Below are 23,555 nucleotides of genomic sequence, written 5' to 3' on the forward strand. Positions count from 1 at the left end.
CTTCACACCAGCCGAGGGGCCTTCGGCTTTAACAGTAGGAAGTGTAAGCTGTACCAATCCTGCAGTGCGGCGAAAGATTCAACTGGATAAGTTATTACCAAAAGGCACACGGGATTTTCCGGATGCTCCTCTCCCTATCCGGATAGGGAGAAAGAGGTCCATCGATCAAGACTTTCCCAGGGATCCCAAGAGAAGGGAGACGTCCAGGGAAGTACACCATTCTCGTTCTATGAGAGGGAACGAACATTAACTGTCTTGAATATATCTCACCATCAACTATCGGATGTAGAGTTATCCGTCTTGAATAGGGGACTCACATATATACCTAGTGCATCAGCAGATGTTAGTGAAATTCTCACGTCTATACGAATGTTTGCTAGGAATGTTAACCTTAAGCTGTTATATAATGATGCCAATGCTCCTCCTAGTGCCTCAGAATTTAAACGCAAGAGTTTGTTTAATCCCACATTGAACCCTACTTTAGATCTGTTCATCAAGGCTGTTGAAAATGATATATATCATGGCATCAGCCTACATGTACCTGAGTCAGCAGGAATTTGTCCCCTGAGGAGACTGAGGCACTCAGGCAACTCAAAATGAACAACATGATCATTATTCGACCAGCTGACAAAGGGGGAAAGACCGTAGTAATGGATCGTCAGTATTACATTGAGACCATGCTCCAGATGCTGGACACAATAGAATATGAAAGACTTGACATGTTTGATATCAATGAATGTTCTAGAGTTATTAGCAATGTCTTGGATGAATGTGTTATCCTGAACAATATGACTAAAGAACTGCGTGATTATTTTAGGGTAGAGGCACCATTGATACCACGTATCAATGGACTGCCAAAAATACACAAAAATCCGGTCACCCCTCTGTTTAGACCCATTGTTGCTGGGGCAGGATGGTTGACGGAGCCTATCTCCGTATACCTTGATCACAAGCTTAAGATGGTCCTTTTTCAGTTTTCCCATGTGCTTAAAGACACTGAGCAATTTCTAGGAGACCTGTATGAATTTGTTGATTCCCATGAGTTACAAGGTGAGGTGTTATTATCTACGCTAGACGTCACATCACTTTTCACCTGTATACCTAATGGGGTTGGTATCCAAATGGTGAGGTCTGTACTGAATGGATTTTTATCAAGCACTGAGATGGATTTTCTATGTCTACTATTAGAAGTAGTACTAGATAACAACTACTTTTTGTTCATGGATACGCTTTACCGACAGGTATCAGGAGTAGCAATGGGCACCAGTTGCGCCAACTCCTATGCCAACTTGGTGATGGTGGCCTGGGAGAGGGAGGTCATACTCAACCATGCCAGTATTATTTTCTACAGGCGATTTGTGGATGACCTCTTTCTTCTATGGCAGGGGACTGGTGCCCTGCTGCTCACGTTCCATGAACAACTTGGAAGGTTTTTTGAAATTCACTATGAAGTCTTCTTCAACTTCTATTGATTTTCTAGATACCACTGTACATTATGTAGGGCACACGTTCCATACTAGTGTATATAGGAAATCCTGTCATACTAACTCCTTCCTTTCTAGAGATAGTATGCACAATAAAAAAGTATTTACCAATATCATAAAGGGGCAAGCATTGAGGGTTTCACGTCTCTGCTCTCGAGATCAAGATTTCTTGAGAGAATTAGAGGCACTGAAGATCTCTTTTGTTGATAGAGGCTATATGCCTGTAGAGATTAATAATATATGTGAGCATGTGACAAGAATGAGGGGAACTAGAGGTAAACCCTATTTTTCAAGTCATGGATATGATAGGAAAGTTCCAGTTAAGCCAATTACCCAAACTTTTTTAACCTTACCTTTGGGTAACAATACATCCTTTGTACAGCATACTATTATGGATAATTGGAATATCCTAATGGTGGATCCAAGTATACGACACCTGGTAGGTAATTGTCCACAGTATGCGTTCAGCAATAAATCAAACTTGAAACAGTTACTCTGTTTCCCAGATTTATGTGCGATTGAACAACCATTGTTTCCAGTCTGGCAGTCCGGCACCAAGAGATGTGGCTCTTGTCAACAGTGCCAGTTTGTGGATACATCCAGGTATTTTAGGAATTCGAATGATGGACGACTTTGGGAAATTAGGAGCAGGTCTGACTGTAACACTAGGCATGTGGTATATGTTGCATGCTGTCAGACCTGCTTCAGTTTCTATGTGGGTAAAACTAACAGGTCCCTTAGAGAGCGAATAAGGGACCACTTATATGCATTTGGGAGAAATGAAACTTATAGTGCCATATCAAAACATATGCTTAGGCATGGCAGTGATCATACTTTTCTGTTTCAAGTACTGCAGGTTGTGAAACCTGGGGTGCGTGGTGGGGATCTCACTAACCTGACAGAACAAATGGAGATTAAATGGATTTTTCGTTTGGCAGCTCACAGAGGGGTAGGACTTAATGACTATGTCCCCTCAAACCCATTTTGAAAGCGAGACCCCTCAGATGATGATTTTTGTTAGTTTATATTTTATACTATTTGTACACTGTCTTCAGTTTGTATTGTTTCATTTATAATATGTTTTTATGATCTTTTAGCTTTTAATGTGTGTGTGTCAACATTAGTCTGCTTTGTAGGAACAGAATAGTACTGTTGCTTTAAGGATATGGCAGTGAGCAGGAAGTGATGTAAGTGTGTGTGATGTAGAATCCTGTATTTAAATGTTTGGATATGTGTTTTTCAGTTGTAACGTCTGAGGAAGAGAACTTGTTTCTTGAAAGTGCTAACGGTTATTAAAAAGCTTCTAGTTTTACCTGTACTATGGTCTATTGATTCGTAAAGGACTAACCCTTGAATTTGTTGTACCGGGTCTACACTGAGTTTGGCTGCATTGGCTGATTTCCTTTGCCTTGGTTTGTTGGGACATTTTATATATACATATATATATATATATATATATATATATATATATATATATATATATATATATATATATATATATATATAGACGCATACACACACACACACATGGATCTACTTCACAATGCCAATATTTCAGAATGCCGACAACCATAATGCCGACACCATATGACCGACATCCGAAATCTCGACATTGTAAGTAGACCATGTAAAAGGAAAATAAAATTTCCTTTCATCTGCTAGTAGGGGGGCTCTGCCCTCTGCACCCCCTCGTAACTTTAATATACCAACTCCGAGATCGCACTACAGTGTAGGAATGGAAATCTTTCCATTCCGCACTATAGTGAGATGCCGGTTCTGCATTGTTGGCATTCCGAATGTATGGTGTCAGCCATATGGTTGTCGGCATTCTGGAGTGTCGGCAATGTCAGCTAGACCTATATAGATATATATATATATATATATATATATATACACATATACACACACACACACACACACACACACACACACACACACACACACACACACACACACACTCTCAATATAAATGTATAAATTTGAGGGAAATCATTTTTATTTTTCAATAGCATTTAGAATTATACATTAATGCTGTTCGGATTGTATGCAGGTTTCCTAGAGCTATTGAATCAACTGCATAGTAACTTGTGTACGTAACAGAGCAGTTTGAAAGAGCTATACGTTTCATATTTTGATAAACTGAGTTACAGAATACATCTCACTCTCTTAATCTCTTTTCTTTTTGTATCTTCTCTAAAAGTTATTTTAACTAAAAAGATTGCTTAGAGTACAGCTACAAACTCTCTGTTAAATATTAGAAAATGGGGGGGGGGTTAATGTAGTTATTGTGTATTACTATATTCTTTATTACAGCTTAATCAAGTTGAATATAATAGTAATAACTGCAGTAAAAATGGTACATTTTTCCTTTCTGTCATTTGTTTTTCCTAAGTAATGTAGTGATTCAATGATGCTTTGGGGTGGGGGTGATAAGTATTGCTTAATTTAAATTAATTAAACTCTTTGTTTTTATAAAAGGGAAAAGAGAGTTGGTCATTTTAGTACTGTGAAGTTTAAATGGGAAAGGGAGCTTTGATTTGAAAGATTGTGGTGGTTTTAGGGTTACACCTTTTCAAATGCTCAAAGTGGGACATTTTCTGTAGAAATGTCAGATTTGCAGGACAAAACATACCCATGACCAGTACAAAGGATAGAACTTCACCTTTTTGCCAAAATAAAAGCTTATTTGTGTAGCATTTGAGTTGCTTATGCTATTTCATATAACATTTAGGTGTTTCAGATAACAAATAACTGTTTTATGAAACTATGAAAGAAAACTTAGGAAATATTTCCGTACAAAAATCTCAGGACATCTGCCATTTTTTCAGTTTTTTCGCAGGACACAACTGCCCAAAGAGGGACTGTCCCTCACAAAGTGGGACAGGTGGTAACCCTAGGTGGTTTGTGAGCTGTATACTGGAGTGCAGTAGCTCTTTTTTCATTCCATGTCTGAAAGAGTGATTACAGTTGGTCCTGGTTTGTGCGAAAAGACTTTGGCAGATGAACAATAAATAAAGTTTGAGCACTTACTTGGGCGAAGCTTCATCTTGTCAGAGAATTCTGTTTTTCCTGTTAAGGTCAAGAGCTTGATAACATACATGGTTGACAGTTAAATAAAAGGAAACAGACAAGGAATTGTGCAACTGTTATTTTATGTCACACATTAAAGAGGCAGCAGTCAAAAATACTAAGATTTAAAGGGTCCATGTTTAATTTTCTTATTCATTTATAAGTTAAAAAGCAGTAATTACTTTTTCACTCACTGCTAGGATAATTAAAGTTTAAGAAAATTATCAGACTAGAGCCCTTTTTAAGCAGAAAATGACCAGTTACATGAAGTTGAGAATTCTCAGTTTTGGGCTTCCTATAGTTCTTTAACCCAGCTAACACTAACATAATTACTTAAAACATGACGTGTACTGTTGATATGGATCAGGAAAGTAACAGACCAAAAAAATCTTGGTGAGTTACAGCATGTCACGTGACAAGATGTTACTTTAGTGATTCTGCTGTTTTTTATACTTCACACTTAAAGTAAATATTATTTGGAAGTTTGAAACTTTCCTCAGTGTGAAGTCATCAAAGTGTTTTTAGCATCAAAGAGTGCAATGAAAGCACAGAAGACACAGCAGTTATACTGTAAGGACAGTTTGAAAAATCATACCTTCAGGTAGATTAACCATTAACTAGAGTTTGATATTTGAACAATATTTTTGGAAGTGGACATGCTTATGTAGCTTTTCTTGATTATTCACTTGCTGAGCAGCTCCTGAGTCTGTATACAAAATACAGCCATTTCGTAAATGTGTTTACATCTATTCAGATGTGTGACCGTCATGGTCTTTTTTTGGTCTTATACAGTCCATATGTACTTAATTTGCTGTATTATTTAATGAACTCATAAAACAAGTGACCTTTTTTCAACACACACTCATTTGTCTGTAAAACTACTATTTCATTCTCAACACTATTAATAGAGAGAGTATATTTACTGTGTATCATTGGTTACATCTGAATATCCTCCACAGTGGCCCTGTACAGTTTTAACTTAATTTTTAAATACCTTAGAAAGTATATAATCTTTGTAGGAAGATGACAAAGCAAATTACTGTTAGCTATATTTTACATTCATTATATGAGACAATTTTTGGAAACAAATACTGAGTGTGTTTTGAAATGGAACTCAGTCAAGAGCAGACAGAGCACACATTTTCAATAACTTAATATCTAAATTGAGTAAAGTAAAGATAGTTTCATGCCCACTTTCATATCATAATGCCATAATGTTTGAACTTACATTTAACACTAACATTTCTATAAAAGATACCAGCATATATAATTTAAAGGATTTTAAAGAATTTTTATTAAGGAGATGTAAACATATATTGAAATTAACTACACAGAGGATAGATCTGAGATTTATGTATGGGATGCCTTAGAAGCATATTTAAATGATAAAATAAAAAAATTGGTAAGCTCTTAAGGAAAAATGAATGAGATAAAGATCTGATGGGCTTACAGGAAAAAAATGATAAATTAAAACATTCCAGTCAAAAAAGACAAGATGATGTGATAAAAAGAAATTAATGAGTAAAAACATATTTAGAAATGTAATGTTATTGTGGTTTTATGATTTAAGAGAAGATTAAACAATCAAATATAAACCAAAATATATGCATAAATTAGCTTCCAGAATAAACATGCTTTAAACATATTAAAGAAATGTATTAAAAGGTAACTGAAATAGATGATTTTTTAAAAAGATATTTAGAAAACACTTTAATAAAGTTACTCAAGATAATATAACAATGGATAATTAAAATTTTCATAAAATATTACACTAAAAACAGGCTGACTGATGATCAAAAGAAATTAATACACAAATCCATATTAATGTCTGAAATTAAAAGTCAAATTAACAAACTAAAACCTACCAAAGCACCTGATAATGATGGCATAAAATCGGAATTATATAAATTATTACCTAAAGCAGCTTTATATAACGTCTTTCTAATAGTTAGATTTAACAAAAAGTGCTTCCATCCTGGAAATACACACTTATTTTCCCCAATTGTAAAGATGGATAAAAATCCTGCAGTGTGTTCTTCATGCAGACCAATTTCACTTTTACATATTGATCATAAAATATTCATGGCCATATATGCTACTAGATTAAAACAATTTCTACCACATTTGATTAATAATGATCAGACTGGATTTATAATAAACAGGAATGCTTATGACAACATTAAAAGAATATTAACCATGATAGATTTTGCAGATAAAAAAACTTTTAATATTAAGTTTAGACATAAATAATACTTTTGATACCGTACTTGGGAAATATTTATTAGTGGTTTTACAGGAGTATCATTTCTCAACATGCTTCTCACAACTCATTAATTTATTTTATGACAACTCTTTGGCTTACATAAAAATTGGTTCTTATGGCATTAAACAGGTTTGTCCACTTTCACCGTTTTTATTTACTATAATTACAGAACCATTTGTGAACTTTAAAAGATTGAGAATAGATAAAGGTATACAAATACATTAAATTCTAAATTGCTATTTGCAGATGACATTCCTCGGACTTTAAATGATAATGCAATTCTCGTAAGGCTGTACTGAATGCAATAGAAATCTTACAGTAAAAGGTCTGGACTAATGATATGAAAGAAAGATTTTCTAAATATCTAGAAGGAGATAAAAAATTATATAAATTTCTTTGGTATCCTAACAAACCAAGACTGGGATTAAATCATCATGAAAGAGATTGGTCCCTGGGTGGAATTGGTATGCCAGAAATAGAATTATATTCAGTATAATCAATTTTAAAAATAATTTCCTTGTGTTTAAATAAAAAACTATAATGCCAAATGGAAAGATATATAAGAAAACATACATATGGAACCAAATCAGATAGTTTGCACACAAGCAAAATAAGATAAATAATTTTCTATGGCTGTAAAACATTGTATATTAGAAAATAGAAATATTATGATTAACTCTCCCTATATTACTTTAATGTTAAAGACTTTTAGAATTATTTATAAAAATCCAGGATATAGGGAATTTTTTTGTTTCCAACAGCATATACACAAAATAATATATACTTTTAATTTAAACAAAATGAATACATTTAAGGAGAATAATTTGATATACTAGTATCAACTGATGGACAGAAATAAATTATAAACCTTTGAATATATAACTACTAAATTTAATCTAAGCAAAGACATGCTTAAATATATAAAGTTGTACATATTCAATAGAAAATAAGATTAATTTAATGCAACCATCATTAAACAATACTGTTCCAAAATTCATTGATTTAATAACATTAGCACATCAAAAAATAACTGAAAAGGACTTTTAGGAAGAATATATAAAATGTAGAAGAATATACTAATGAAAGTTATTGGGATTATTTCAAAACTATAAAATTATTATTATCCAAGCAAGGTAAATGCGGAGATCTTCAAAACAAACTACATCTTCTATAAAGTGGGGATTATTTACATTGAAATTTATGCATAAAATCTTCATAAGTCCACGCAGAATACACAAGAAAAAATATGATTTGCTGGAGATGAAAGGCAAATCATAAAGCAGACTGGCAACATATGTTTTTTTTTATTGTAAAATTACTAAACCATTCTGATAAAAAGTGAATATTTTCACAATCTTTATTTAATGATAAATTCACTCTAACCAAATCATTAATTTTATTCAACACACCAATACCTGAACATATAAAGAACTACCCGCTTCTATAGAGTATTCTATCAATAACAAGGAAAACAATTACCAAGAATTGGAAGAACGAACAAACTCCAACGATTAAAGAATTCATAAATATGGCAACTGATGTTTGTCATTATGAGCTTCTAACAATCAAGTGAAAACAACCAGAATTATCACATCTTACATCTGGATGAAACTTAAAGAACTGCTAAATACACAGACATAAATGCGTAACAAGAATGTTTCATTTAATTGATTTTAAGAATATGTAGAGTTTTAGATATTTAGTAGACACCTTTGTAAATAGTTGTGGTTTAAATGTTTTATTTCTAGATTTATTTTAAATGTTAAAATCCGTTCCTTATTTATCAAAATCAATAAAATATGATGTGATGCTGTCTATCTCCCCTTTTACTTTTACTGCTGGGGTCGGATCCGATCCATCAAATTCATCGCGGCCATTTCTAAAGCTTGTGATCCTCAGCAAAGCTCAAGGGCATCCTTCCTTACCCATAATGCAACCCCCTAGCTTCCTCAGACTTCATTTGCAGCTCTGCAAAGGAGATTCTACATAGCAAAGCTTTGGGTTAAGTGTCTCTATAATATCTCTATTACAGTACTTCTTTACTGTAGCATAGTTTTCTTCTAGTATAATTCTTTATTTATCTTTACCCTTTAGAGTGAGTAAAACATAATTTTACTGTCTGTACAATTTACTTCAGTTGTTAGCGTTTGTTTAAGTAACTAACATCCATTTTAGTTAGAGGACATATTTTCTTTCCCACCCCTTTCTTTCTGCCTCTTTTTCCCTTTCCCTTTGTCCGTTTAAGTTAGAGGATGATTAGATTAAAAAAAAAAAAAATTCCTTTGCCTTCCTATCTTCTGTCCTGTTTTGGCCTTGTCTGGTATAAGTGTGAGCATGTTTTTTCATTAGAATGTCTCAAAAAAGAAGGGAAGCCTCTTGACTTTAAAAAGTGTGAGTGATGTGGGAAGAAGATGACCCTTAGCAATTTGCAAACTTTGTGTGTGTATTGCTAGGGGCCTCTTCACCTGCAAGAGTCCTGTTCAATTTGTCATGGATTCAACCAAAGAGTGCTTATGGAGCACAAGAACAAGCTTATTTTCAAGGGGTTAAAAAACCCTTTTTCTGAGGCTATAATGTCAGGCTCTACTTCACCCAAATCAGAAAAAGTTTTAAAACGACATTCTTCGAGCCGAAACAGAAAGTTAATAAGCTATCGGCTCTGACTGAATCTAAAGAACAGACAGCTCAAATTGCATCGAAGACTCACTCGGATCAATCAGAACATTCAGCTCCAAAGTCTTCATCTGAATCCTTGTCTCCGAAGACTAATTTGCTTATGGAATTTAGGTATCAGAGCTGATCCCATCTTGGCTCCCTACACTCTTCTTAACAAGGTCTAGGTCTCCAACCCTCTCTACCTGGTCGACCAAGAGAGTCTATCCGACAAAGATATGGATTGGGTGATGCAAAGGCTTCTGAAGACACCGACCTTGGCCAAATTATTATTGCATCCAAACCCACAGGTATCAAATCAGACACAGTCTTCCCCTTCAGCGCCTGCTCCTCCTCATATCCATTCATCAGTTTCAGAGCCAGAGGATTCCGATACCAGCTAATGTGTGTATCAAATCCAAAACCCGTAGGCTCGTTGGATCCCATAACTGCCCCAAATGTTTCTGCTTAGTCGGAGCAGGGGAACCTCTGGGAGCCTACACTTTCTGGTCGGGTTTGCATAGCCAGTTCAGATCGCTTCTGATCCAACCCTGCCTCTGGGGGCTTCACCAAGGTCGAGTTCAGCTCCTACCTCTGCTTCAGAGCTTCTGTCTTCTACTCTGGAGGTGCCATCAGCTCCAACAATTCATTCATTCTTCCTTGTGAACTGGCCATGTGTTTCCTTTGGGATCTGGGGAGTTTTTCGGAGCAGGAATGAACTGCCTCTGAAGTTATGAGGAGAGTTCGGACTACTTCCCAGTCTTAGACACAGTCCTCCTTGGATCTTTCTCTCAGCTCTATGCAGGTCTCTTGGCCTCTCGCATACCCCTTCCATGGGACAGCAGAAACCATATGCCTAACGATGATCAACAGGGGACCCCCCCCCTTCTGAAACCTCTCCAGAATATCCCACTGAGGAAGTCCCTTGAAAAAGGACCTGCAAGAGTAAGCACCTTGATTCCTTGGAGGAGTCTATCACATCTGACACCAATTTAGATGAAGCAGAAGGCTCCCCAGAGTCACCTTTGGAGACATCCTGGAAATTTTAAAGCAGAGATGTGACTGGCAGTCCACAACCCCTTCGGCCGAGGAACTGGTGTACCCAAAGGCCTTTGGGTCTTGCCCTTCAACCTCTTAGGTGAACCCCCCCCTTCCGAAGAGCTTATTGAGTTAATTTCTCGGAAGGCTTGGGAGACCCAAGACTCCATAAAGCCTACTCCTTGGAGGCCAAATAAATACATTACACCTCTAAAAGGTAAGTCCTTTCTGACAAGAGGTGTAGCAGTCAATGTTATGGATGTGGCGGTGGCCACCAAAAAAAAAAAAAAACCTGTGCAAGACCAGTTCCTCTATCTTCCTAATAAGGATTCTAGTACCATGGATAAGTATGGGAAGCACATCTTTTCATCAGCGACCTTCTCCTTGAGGTCACTGAACTACTTTAACCACTTCACTAGACTACAGTGGGATCTGTTAAAGGAACTCTCAGATTCCCTCCAGGGAGCTGTAGCTGACACAGCGGCAGATAAAGTCAATGCTCAGCTTGCCACCCTTAATTCTGTTGTCAACTCATCCATGAGACTCGCATTGTATGCAGCAGATAGAGTGAGTAGGGCACCGGGTTCAGACATCTCTCTCAGGAGGCAGGCATTGTATGCAGCAGATAGAGTGAGTAGGGCACCGGGTTCAGACATCTCTCTCAGGAGGCAGGCCTTGATGCGGCTTTGCAGTTTTGCGGAGCCCTTCAAGTCTTCCTTCGTGAACACCCCCTTTGATGGCTCTTCTCTTTTTGGGCCTAAAGTTAAAGGGATGCTTACCAGGTGTGAACAAGAGGGGAAGACCCTATCTGCCATTGGAGTGTGTTTTTCCACATCTACCAGATCCTTCTCTAAGGGTCAGAGAGGTAGTGGGAAAATGTCAAAGGTCTTTCCAACATACAGAAGGTGAAAGTTGCCCTAGGGGCAGAGGGGGGAACAATAATGGAAGATGCCGACCTCGCAGCAGGGGAGGCCCACAAAATCAGGGTTCCAGAGAATTTTTCTTTGGTAGACCCTTCCAGTGCTCCTGAAAGTGTGCCCAATTGCTCGCCTCTGGAGGCAGTCGGGGGTCAACTGTCTTGGTTATCTTTTGACAGGTTTTGTGTTTCAAATGACAAATGGGTGCAGGACATAATATCCAGGGGATATATCATTCCTTTCTCCTTCCCCTCTCCCATAAACAAATCAGTTCCAGACGTTCCACCCAGTCAAAAGGAACAAGCAACCCTAGAGATCCAAAAGTTGCTAAGGAAAAAAGTCATCCAAGAAGTTCCCACAGACCAGAGAGGATCCAGAACTTACTCAAGATTATTTTTAGTTCCAAAGAAAACAGGGGACTGGAGACCCATATAAGACCTCAGCAATCTGAACAAGTTAGTGAAAGAGACAAAGTTCCGGTTGGTGACACTGCAGTCGATACTACTTCCATTCCTGAAAAAAGACAATTGGATGTCCTCTACAGACCTTCAGGATATGTACTACCACATTTGAATGGAAAGGCGATCAAGAAGTTTCTTGCGCTTCTGGCTAGGAGCCAGTCATTTCCAATTTCAAGTTCTGCCCTTTGGCCTCACTACAACCCTCAGAGTGTTCACCAAATGCATGGCAGTAGTGGCAGCTCACATGAGACGCTGAGGATTCCGTGTGTTTCCATATCTGGACGACTGGCTCATAACCGCCCCAACCAGGCATCTTCTGTTACAAGCCAGGAACTATACCCTTCAGTTTTGCTCCTCCCTAGGTATTACTGTAAACTGTGAAAAATCTACTCTACAGCCACGTGTAAGATTGCTGATCAAGAAGACACGGGCTTCTGCAAAACTGGTTCTTCAGGTAATGGGGAAAATGGCTGCGTCTCTTGTATTCATTCCCCTAGCTCGTCTTCATACGAGGATACTTCAATGGTTGCTTTCTGCACAATGGTCAATCTTGGAACTTCCAATGTCTCACAAAATTATGACAACCAACCTATGCAAAAAAGATCTTCAATGGTGGATTCACTTTCCATTAGTATCTCAAGGCCGTCCTTTCATCCCCACTCAACCATCCCCCCCTCAAACTCAAGCCACAATGACCACAGATGCTTCCCAGATAGGGTGGGGAGCATTATCTAAGGAAGACAGTCCAAGGCATCTGGCAGGAACACAAGACTCACTTATATATAAACATCCTGGAGATGAAGGCGGTGCTTTTAACATTGCAAGCATTTCAAGACACTCTCTCTCTCTAGGAACAATGGCAATCCAGTCAGGCAATATGTCCGCACTCTGGTACATAAACAAACAGGGGGAACCAGATTTTACCCCCTTTGTCGAGAAGCTCTGAGGCTCAGTCTGGCAATGGCTTCCAACCACTTTCTAATAGCAATGCAAATCCCAGGGAAATCCAACGTGAGTGCAGACAAATTGAGTGGAGCCATACTATGGCCACGAGTGGTCCCTTAATCAGAAAGTTCCAGAAGAGATCCTCCGGAAATGGGGCCAGCTTTGCTGCAATCTCTTTGCATCACCCACCAATGCCAAATGCAGCAACTACTTTGCCCTGATCCCTCCCACAAGGAGTCATTAAGGGATGCACTTGTTCACGATTGGCCTCTGGTACTTCTTTATGTCTTTCCTCCAATCCCTCTAACCCCCAAGTTTTTGCAGAAAGCAAGTTTGTTGGACATGACAATAATCCTGATTGCCCCCACTGGCCTCATCAAATCTAGTTTCCCTTTCTTCAGCCCCATCTTTGGGGTGAACCACGGATTATGGACCCTGCTCTGGGCCTTCTGACTCACCCGTCAGAAATAGTTCATCCCAACCTGGACAATATCAAACTAACAGCTTGGCTGCTCCAGTTCCCCTGATCACCAGGTTTCCAGTGAAACATATTTTGTCATCTTCCCATAAAACGTCTACATGAAAACTGTACAGCAGTAAATGGAAGAGATTTGTTACATGGGTCAGCAATAATCAGATAGATCCCTTTTCAGCACACATACCGGCACACATACATTCTATTCTAGAATTTTTGGCAAAACTTTTCAATGAAGGAGCTGCTGCAGCCACTATTAGAGACCAGCTGGCAGCAATTTCAAACTTCCACATGGGTGAAAATGGTTCTAGTATCATGTCACACAGACTTTGTAAGGCATTCTTAAAGGGAACACAATGATAAGACCCACATAAAGGAACCCGTCACTGCCCTGGGATCTGAATTTCATTTTGTCAAACATTATCTGTCCTCCCTTTGAACCATCTGCTACCTGTGATTTGAAGCATCTCTCCTGGAAAACACTCTTTAGTGGCTATTACTTCAGCTAGGAGAGTTTCTGAATTACAAGCTTTGTCTGCCAAGCCCCCATACCTAGTTTCTCATAAGGACCGAGTTTCTTTATGCACTAACCCTTCATTTCTGCCAAAGGCTGTGTCAGAAGGTAACCTCAAAGGAGAATATTCTCAGCCTCCTCTAGATGTTCATAGACAGTTACGTTTCTACTTGCATAGAACTTCTGAATTTAGACAATCAAATCAGCTCTTCATCTCCTATTCTGATATTAAAAAAGTCAACCAGTCACAAACGTTACCTTATGGCTTACACTATGCATATCCTACGTTTATAATTCAAAGAACACAGCCCTTCAGAATTCTGTTAAAGCTCATTCCACAGGGTCTGTAGCCACTTCTGCAGCTTTTCAAGCTAGATTATCATTGGATAACATCTGTGCTTCAGCAACTTGGGCAAAAGCTCATACCTTTATTACTCATTACAAAGTGGATTTGGCCTCTAGGAGTAGAGTCTCTTTTGGTTCTATAGTTCTGAGGAATATTCTCCGATGAGCCACCCAAAAGTCAGGTTGCTTGGGACGTGGTCTCATCAGTAAGAATAAAGGAAAGATTCACAACATCACATAAAGAAGTTATGTACTTACCATAACGTTCCATGTGTGTTGTCCTTCTCATCCTTTATTTTCACAACCCTCCCTCCACACCCCCCCACCTATATTCCTCGGAGACCAAATAGCACAAATTGGTTACTACAGGGCCATATAGCCTCAGAATTGACACTCTTGTGTACATTTTGATTTATGTACATATACCATAGGATCATACTAAGTTACTAGGCTATTGGCCCTAAGGCCCTTATAAGCCTAGCCAGGAGTTTAGCCCATGCATAGACAAATCAGCACCCAATGCCCCTGTCCAGCAGGGACATGGGTGGAATCCCAAGGATGTATTTCCCATCCAGTTATCCAGATTGTGCTTAAAAAGGGGTAAAGAGGTACTCTGCTTGACAGGAGAGGGAGTCTATTCCATAGATGTGGGGGAGTCTCTGGGACACAAATTTGTCCTGCCAGCAAGTCCTACTGATGACACAGACCAGGTTAAGGCCGCGTGTGCGGGTTACTCGAGCAGAGTTTGACTTGCGGATATGCAGCAGTCTCATCAAGGCGGGGTCTGAGATGGGCTTGTATGCCAGACAGAGGTCACCTCTGAGGAGTCTGCATGAAACAGAGTAGAGACATAGGGCTTTAGCCTGTGTAAGGTAGATTTTTGAGACTCTGGAATCTCCTGGTGAGGAACCTCTGTGGTCTCTCCAGCTGCTGCATGTGCTTTGTGAGGTACATGCCGAATGGGGCTTTGTACTCAGTAATGGGCCTTATAAGGGAAGAATACAGGGATGTTATGACCTCCTTGTCCCTGGATAAGATACCCTTACTTATGAGGTGGGCCATGTAGAAAGCTTTCTGTACAATGGAAGCAACACGGTAATCAAAAGTCAGGCTGCTATCAATCTGGGTGCCCAAATCCCTCACAACTGACTGCGTGCTGAGAACACTGTTACTTATGTGATAATTTGTGGGAACATCTCTCTCCTCAAAAGGGATGATGATACATTTTTTTGTCTTCAGCTTGAGGCCATGTTTCTGGCACCAGTCATTTGTTTGGGTGAGACCCTCTTGGAGGATGTCCACGTCACTAGGGGAATTGATGACAGCTCCCAACTTGCAGTCATCTGCAAACTTTGTCAGCCATAACCCACTGGTTTTGGCCTGTACCTCAGAAAAGTATATCCCAAATAAAAGAGGCCCCAAGACCGAACCCTGGGGTACGCCACTCGATACGAGTCTACTGCTAGAGGTGGCTTCCCCTATTTTGACTAGGGGGATTCCATCAGTGAGCCAGTTGGCTACCCATCTGGTAACATACGGATTGATGCCTAGTTGAGTTTATTATGCCCCCTATTTTTATATATATATATATCTGAGGAAGCTAGGGGGTTGGCATTATGGGTAAGGAAGGATGCTCTTGAGCTTTGCTGAAGACCTTGAGCTATAGAAATGGCCAAGTCGGATCCAATGGATCGGATCCAACCCCATCAGTCAGAATAAATGACGAGATGGACAACACTCATGGTACGTTATGGTAATACATAACTTTTTTTTTTTTTAAATACACATGAAAATGATTATATACTTGTTTAATCATCTTCTAGTCAATCACACTGATCTTAGCTCCAGATGTTGTTTAATCAGCTGCTGAACTGTCACTCTGATGCTTGCATCATTTGCCATACAACATTTACTATATGGAACAACAGTTTGGTTCCTGAAAAAAGATTACATTTTCTATAAGAATATATGCTGTGTTAGCAGAATAAGACAGTAATATAAATGATGGATGGAAAACCTGAATGTAAAGGCTGGAAAGCAACTTGTACCTGGTTTGTGACTGAAAGCAGTCTTTAGAACAGCTCACTTAACCAATTAAGATAAATAGATAGAATTTAGTGATTGTGTGTTATTTGAATAAAAATGTCTTCTTTAATGCACATTTTAATTTTCTTATGGCTGAATTGTCTATTGTTTTACTTTAAAACTGGATTCATTTTAATTATAAATTGTTGAACCTCTATTATTTTCTAAGGACACTATTGACATCACAAGAGAAGAGGGAGAAACAGACTAACAGAAAAAATATCTAGATTGGTTTATTACATGTACTACTGGAGTGGCAGGGGGAAATTGCAGTCACCTATGCAGATCATGGAACAGACCAGTTATGAAACGCTGATCCAAATAAGGTATTATACCATGACCCCCCCCAAAACGTGCACGCTGATTGGCCAGCGTGCACATTGTAAATCGAGTTATACTAATGGAAAAAGGTCCGGTCGCCCGGACTTTTTTCCATTAGTATAACTCGGTTTTTAAAACACTGTCTCGCTATGTTAAATGGGTTTAACATAGCGAGACAGTTTTAAAATAAGCAACGGAGATCTCCGTTGCTTATTTTAAAACTGTCTCGCTATGTTAAACCCATTTAACATAGCAAAAACAGTAAAAAAAAAGCAACAGAGATCTTGCTTTCAACGTTGCTTTTGCCCACAGCTCTGATGTACTGGCAGGCGCGCAGTACATCAGAACTGCCGCGGATGCCAGACATCTGCGGAAGGGCAGTAAACAGGCATTATACTATGCCATTATTTAAGAAAAGTAATAGTTTCTTTTCTTAAATAATGTCATGGTATAATAGCAATAACCCACTTCTGGGTGTGGGTAATGCTGTATTTACCCACGGTTGGCTTTGTTTGGTCCCACGCCAACCGTGGGTAAATCCAGCATTACCCACACCCAGGCGTGGGTTATTGCTATAATAACCAAGTACAAATGCAGAGAAATTATGTCCTCATAAAAAGTATGAATAATTTTGACAGACTATATTGGAGAAAGCAATATTCAGGAGCAATGTGAACTAAAGGATGAAAACGAGGAAGGGTCAAGAAGCTGAAGCAGTGGAAATTGAGAATAATTTACTTTAAAAAAAGTACTGAGAAGCGGCAACAAATGAGGAGTGAGAAAGTAAAGTTAAAATGTGAAATATATAAGAACTATTTGCAAAAAAAGGTGAAAGTTCTCGGAGAGAAAAGGAACACGACGACAAGAAAGAAACTGAAACATTACAAGAACAATGGGACAGCAAAAGATCAAGATCCATATTTACACCCCTTCAGAAATCAACTAAAGATGTTTGTGGAGGCCTTCTTTAGAACCCAGGAAAAGATGCCTGCTGTCTCTACTCTTCCTATTTATAGAGCACATCAAGCCTAAATTCAGTCCTGACTTTTTCTAAAGCATTGTCCATGTTCTACTCAGCAGCACCCATGATGCCAGCACAAGTCCTGAGGATGTGCAGATTATAATACTGGCAGAGCTGTCAGCATCAAGACTGTGAGGTCCTGACCTCCAGTTCACAGTCTCTACTGTCAAAAACACTGACGTCAACCTGGCTGCTGGTGCTGACAGCCTAAAAGAGGTTACTAGCATCAGTAATGCTAAGCCTACACTTATTTCTTTTGATTTGGGAGTTTTACAGCAGCACCTGCTAAGACTTTACAGCAGCATATGTTTTATGGCAGCGAGTACCTGATTTTGTAGCAGTATGGTCCAACAGTGGGCCTTGGTAGTGTTTATTAGGCTAACAACCACAAGGGCCATTTTTAAGCCTAGCCATACATCCCAAATCTCTGACAAGTTTTGGAACCCTTCATAAGTGTAAGCAGGGGTCTAGGAGATGAAACATTTACAGGTTGCGTGTTTCCATTAGCGACATAGGTAACAAGTCAGGGATGAATTTCCTGCTCCCCATCCAGCTGTCCAAGTTACACTTGAATTGGGTTACGGAGGAACTCTGCTTCACATGGATGGGCAGCCTGTTCCAGAGACAGGGTAGTCTCTTGGATACATACATGTCTCTCCAGCAGGTATTTATATCACTTGCAAGGTTTAAGTCTTTAGAATGGGTAATTCTGATGCTGTTTGCTTTACGGATATGCAGGAGGTCCATCAGAGTGGGGGCAGACAATGCCTTGTATGCCAGGCATAGATTTCTCCTCAACAGCCTGTAGGAGACAGAATACAGGGATAGGGCCTTGAGTCAGTCTGCACAGGACATTTTACTTATGTCCTGTATAATTTCAGTGAGCACTGTACTCAATGATAGGTCTGATGAATGTCAAATACAGTGGAACAATGACTTCCTTGAACCTAAATGATATACCTTTGTTTATAAGTTGCACAACATAGAATGATTTTCTTACTAATGAAGACACGTGATGGTCAAAGGCTAGACTAGTCTGTGTCCCTAAGTCCCTGACAACTGGGTCAGTTCTAAAGGATATGTTGTCAGTATGATAGCTACAAGGGGTGAATAACTTCCGGAACAATGCTAATATGCATTTCTTGGCATTTAGTTTTAGTCTGTGGCTCTGACATCAGTGTTGTCTGTGTCAGCCCTTCCTGAAGAATATTTGTGTTGGTGTTGGATTCAATGACCGCTCCTAATTTGCAATCATCTGTGATTTAGTTAGGCAGAGACCACTGACATTAGCCTTGACTTCAAAGAAGTAAATGCTAAAAAGGAGTTGTCCAAGGACCAATCCCTGAGGGACTCCACTTTTGACTGGCCTCTCTCTCGAGGTGGACTCCCCAATTCTAACTTCCTGGATCCTGCCTGTGAGCCAGCTGGCTATCCACCGGGTGACACACTGGTCTGTACCTAACTTCTTGAGTTTGTCAACAATACCAGAGTGGTGTACTGTGTTAAATGTCTTGGCCAGGTCAAGGTACGCAGTGTGAACTATTTTACCCTCATACATTGCTTTAGTGACCTTCTCAAAGAAGTCCACCAGGTTGCCTATAAAGACTGGATGTTTGTAAAAAAAATAAATACAAAATTTTACATGTTTTGAAAATGTACGTTTGTGCAGTTTTATCACTGGTAGCAGCTAGTGGCGACTTGCCCCTTAATTTGCACTCATGGCTATCCATCATACAAGACATCTGGTTACAGCAATACCCAGGGATTACACCATCCCCTTCGGCAATCCTGCCCAGCCTCACTCTTCAATGGCAAAAACGGTGTGGCAACAAAACAGGTCTTAAACCTCTTCCAAAAAGGGCGATAATGGTGAACACTGACTGTGCATAAATGCAAATCCAGAATACAGAGTAATGTGATTATGCAAAACCCAGTGTTCTCTGTTATCACCTGAAACTGTTACTGCCACTGAGTATGATGAAAGGAAAAAGCTTTTCATTACTGCTGAGCATTTCTTTCAGTGGATCCATGACATTCATTACTGCTGAGCATTTCTTTCAGTGGATCCATGACATTAATTACAAAAATTCTTACCAATGAATGTAGAACAGTGAGGAACATGGACTTTTTAAGACACAAAACAGAACATTCCTCATAATGAAGTCAAGTGAGAGGTGCGAGTAACAATAATGGATTTTCTACTCATAGTTTTAGCTTTACCCCTGTTCCTTGAGCAAAGAAGTTGAGAGGTGTGGTTGAGATGCTGTGCAGCAGGTCCTAGATGTTACACAACTGCCGTAATGTTCGAGCTATGTAAAAACACTGGTGTTCTCCATTATCGTAAAAAAGAGCCATCCAAGAGGTCCTACTAGTAGAAAAGATTAGGATATCACTATTTTCTTCTTGATACACCCATACTGGATTTAAGCAGCTAAATGAGTTTATCCCAGAAGAAACTTTAGTAACAGCCATACTGCAGAATATCCTTCTTGGTTTAATACAAGGAGATGAGATGTTCTGTGAGCTTTCAAGATGCCTACCTCCATTTAAACAATTGAGAAAGGGCTAGAAGGTTCCTATTCTTGTGGGAAGGAGTCAGACATTATCATTTCAGGACTCTTGACATTTGGTCTCACTTCAGCCCACAGGGTGCTCACCAAAATATATGTTTACAGCTGTAGGGAATCACAGGCTATAAAGAGTGGAGATGTTGCTCTACCCCAACAATTGATTCCTACCTGCTACTGTGATGGTTATCTGCTCAGGAGTTTGTACTTAACCCATTTCAGGCCTTGACGGATCATAGCAAACACTGTAAAGTTCCAGTTGGTGCAATCTCAGTTACAGACTGAACACTAGACACTCTCTTATGCAGGGTTCATCTAGAAAGTCATCTAGTCTTGGACAGGATTGTTCATTACAATACATGATCTCTTAAATCCTTCACCTGCATTATGCCATAACCCATATTTGAATAAGGACAATGGGAATGATGAAAGTAATTATGTTCCCTTTGTAAGGTATTATAAGAAAGTTCTTCAATGAACAATGAGGTTCAGTGATTTCAACTCATAGATATGTTGTCTATTTATGTGAAACCAGATACGGCATACAGACCACATCTCAGTGGTGGCTGCATACTCCAAACCTTGTGCCAGGCAATCCTTACCAAACTCCTACCCCTTTAGTGGCTGTCACTGTGGACATCTGTGAGGTTGTCTCGTCAAAGACATACTATCCAAGGAGTATGATCATAGTTAGAGGCCAGTTGCATATTAGTGAAATGGAAATGAGTACAATCTTCTTTGCACTTAAGGACTCTCTGCCCCAGGCTGCATTAGTTATCCACACAGAAAACATTACATTGATTTGGTATATCAACAAGGAGGAGTGAACCAACTCATATTCTCTCTCACAGAAAGCAAGGAAGGGTTTGAGAATGGGTATGTCAACAAGCATCTTTAGGACTGCATACATCATTCCTGGAGAAGCCAGTGTTTTAGCCCATCTGTTTATGTCATGTGATAGCACTTTCTACATGATTCCAAACTGTGTCCAACTGAATAAACACAGAACAGTTCACCCCTTCCTTCTTGGGTAAATGGAGTCTACATCCAAGTGTTTGTGTGTATGTGTGTGTGTGTGTGGGGGGGGGGGGGTCTAGGCTCCTCACTACAGGAAAATAAAAAAGAAAAGAGCAAAGCACTTAGCTAGAAAGATGCCTACAATACTGTGGGCACAGCTGACAATCTACCTACCTAGCACATCCCTCAACCAAGAAATCTGGACAAAGCCAACAAAAGCATGGGGACAAAAATCCCCAAATCAGGAACAAGTTTTAAATATTACTCTTATAACATGCAAAGCAGGTTTTGCATTACCATCTACTTACTGAAGGGTTTGAAGTCAGAAAGTCATATATGCATCATTTACTGTTTTCAATCTACGACTTGTCAGAAAATCACACATTTTATGAAGAATAGACCAATGTCTGTACATTACCTGGGCTCAAACCTTAATAACAATTAAAATATGTAGGACAATCATAGTGGCATAGCTCTCAAACTCTTAGAACAATAAATTTGGACAAAGCCTACATAATGAGGGACAAAGGGCCAAAAATAGAGACAGATTTAAATACTGCTCTTAGTTGCTAGAATAATAGGATTTTTGTTAACATGCATTTTTCTGAAGGACATGAAGTCTGAAATTCAAATGTATGGCATTATTTCATGACTTCAAACCTCAGAGGTTTGCCAGAAAACTAAAAATCTTATGAGAACAGACAAAAAATACATACGAGGCAAAAATCTGGACAGTTGAGTATGCATACTGGGCATTAAAGAGTTTCCGCGTCTAAACGATGTTTCCTTACAGCTAGCTTATGCAGCTCTCGACAATCCTACCTGCTGGCTATTGATGCCTTTTGGCTTAAATGCTTGCTCCTCCTTCCTTGCAAATTACGATTGTTGATCATTTTTGTCCTTTCTCTCAGCAAACTTCTGACTGATTACAGAAAGCAAATTACTCTAGATGCTGTAGTTAAATGGCCTCTTATTTTTCAGAAAATGCATTAAGTGCAAATCCCATTATTTTATCAACAATCTAGCTGAACAGGGCCAATGTTAAAAAATACTAACAATAATAAATTAAATGTCAGTCCCCAAATTCTTGATTTTGATCTGGAGTCTTGAGCTCACGGACTGCCATCCAACGGGACCTAGTAATAAATAGTGCGGTTGGCTTTTCTTATAAAAGTGGACAGAAGTTCAACCAACCGTCTTCCCATGCCCCACGGTATCCGCAAAATCTAGTTTTGGAATTCCAGTTATTCTAATGGAGCGCCCGAAGTGTGCGGCATTTCACGCATAATTTACAATCACATTTTTAAAATTCAGATTGCGTTCCCCCACAAAATGCAACTTTACTTGAGCGTTTTTAATGTGCATCAAGCAATAAGAATAATGATGTTAGGTCGCTTAAATCACCACTTCAGCCGCAACGTTTTTTTTAAAACAATGTGGAGTCTAATGACGCTCTGTATACGTTCATTTGTAAACAACGTGTAGTCTATACTGTTTATCAACGTATTTATTGTTTACAAAAATATATTGTGAATTGAGTACGGATTAAAAAAAAACGGCTACACACAAGTCTACAGTGATAACTTCCTACTGCACCTGCAATAACTGCCGTACGCTTTCATGCACAACTAGCATGCAGATTTATCAATGGCACAAAGCAAAGGCTGCAGAAGAAAGTACACAGCTTAACTGCCCTCCTTTGCCCTACAAGATGATGCAATAAATCTGCGCCCACTTCTGCATTTGATGGCTTCTGCGTATATTTACAGGCTATTTTTTTTATTTCGTTAGATACACATAATACATTTGGTGAGTAGATTCTGCTGCAGGCATACAGCAAAATCAGTATACAGTTTAACTGAGATGTAAATACAATGTTATCTCACCTTCAGCCAAATTGTTCTGGGTAGGATCCTATCATGGCGTGCTTATTTCCTTTACTGCCTCGGACGCAAATTAACCAACCAAGTGCCAGAAAAGTTGGGAGCTATTCACTACCACCCAGGCTCCTCCTATGAACTGTATCTCTATTTGGAATGCAGCTTGTCCTTCCCCTAATCATACCTCTCAACTGTACATATTTTTGTCTCAGATGTTTGGTCTGTTTCTTATCAGATTGTAGTTTTCTGGCAAATAATTGAGGGTTGAAGTCAGAAAATAATAGACATTTGAGTTCCATACTTCAAACCCTTCAGAAAATTCATGATAATACAAAACCTGTTATTTTATCAACTTTCTAAGTTTGTTATAGCAATATATAAAAAGTGTCCCTATTTTTTGGCCTTTGTTCCCCCCATTATTTCTGGCATTGTCCAGATTTCTTGCTCTAAGAGGTTGAGAGGTATGTCCCCTTTGTTGAACAGTCAATCCACGGATCCCAA

General features: G+C 39.0%; 1 protein-coding gene across 4 annotated transcripts in view; it reads right to left on the bottom strand.

Annotated features, from left to right (window-relative positions):
- TRIM13 (tripartite motif containing 13) overlaps positions 1–23,189 on the bottom strand; it is a 196,396-nt gene extending 173,207 nt beyond the window's left edge. For 2 of the 4 annotated variants that reach the window (XM_044071476.1, XM_044071477.1), the window contains exon 1: positions 23,061–23,189. Coding sequence is in view for 1 of the 4 variants with exons in the window: in XM_044071475.1 (XP_043927410.1) it covers positions 22,771–22,809 (39 nt within the window). In the remaining 3 variants the exon portion in view is untranslated. Of the gene's footprint in view, positions 1–21,996; positions 22,707–22,770; positions 22,815–23,060 lie in introns of those variants that run through there. The other 2 variants (XM_044071475.1, XM_044071478.1) reach the window with 2 other exon arrangements.
- Between the last annotated feature and the right edge of the window lie 366 nt (positions 23,190–23,555).

This window comes from Protopterus annectens, chromosome 5.part0, assembly GCF_019279795.1.
Source record: "Protopterus annectens isolate FY-2018-M chromosome 5.part0, PAN1.0, whole genome shotgun sequence".
In the NCBI taxonomy this organism is placed as follows: Eukaryota; Metazoa; Chordata; order Ceratodontiformes; family Protopteridae; genus Protopterus; species Protopterus annectens.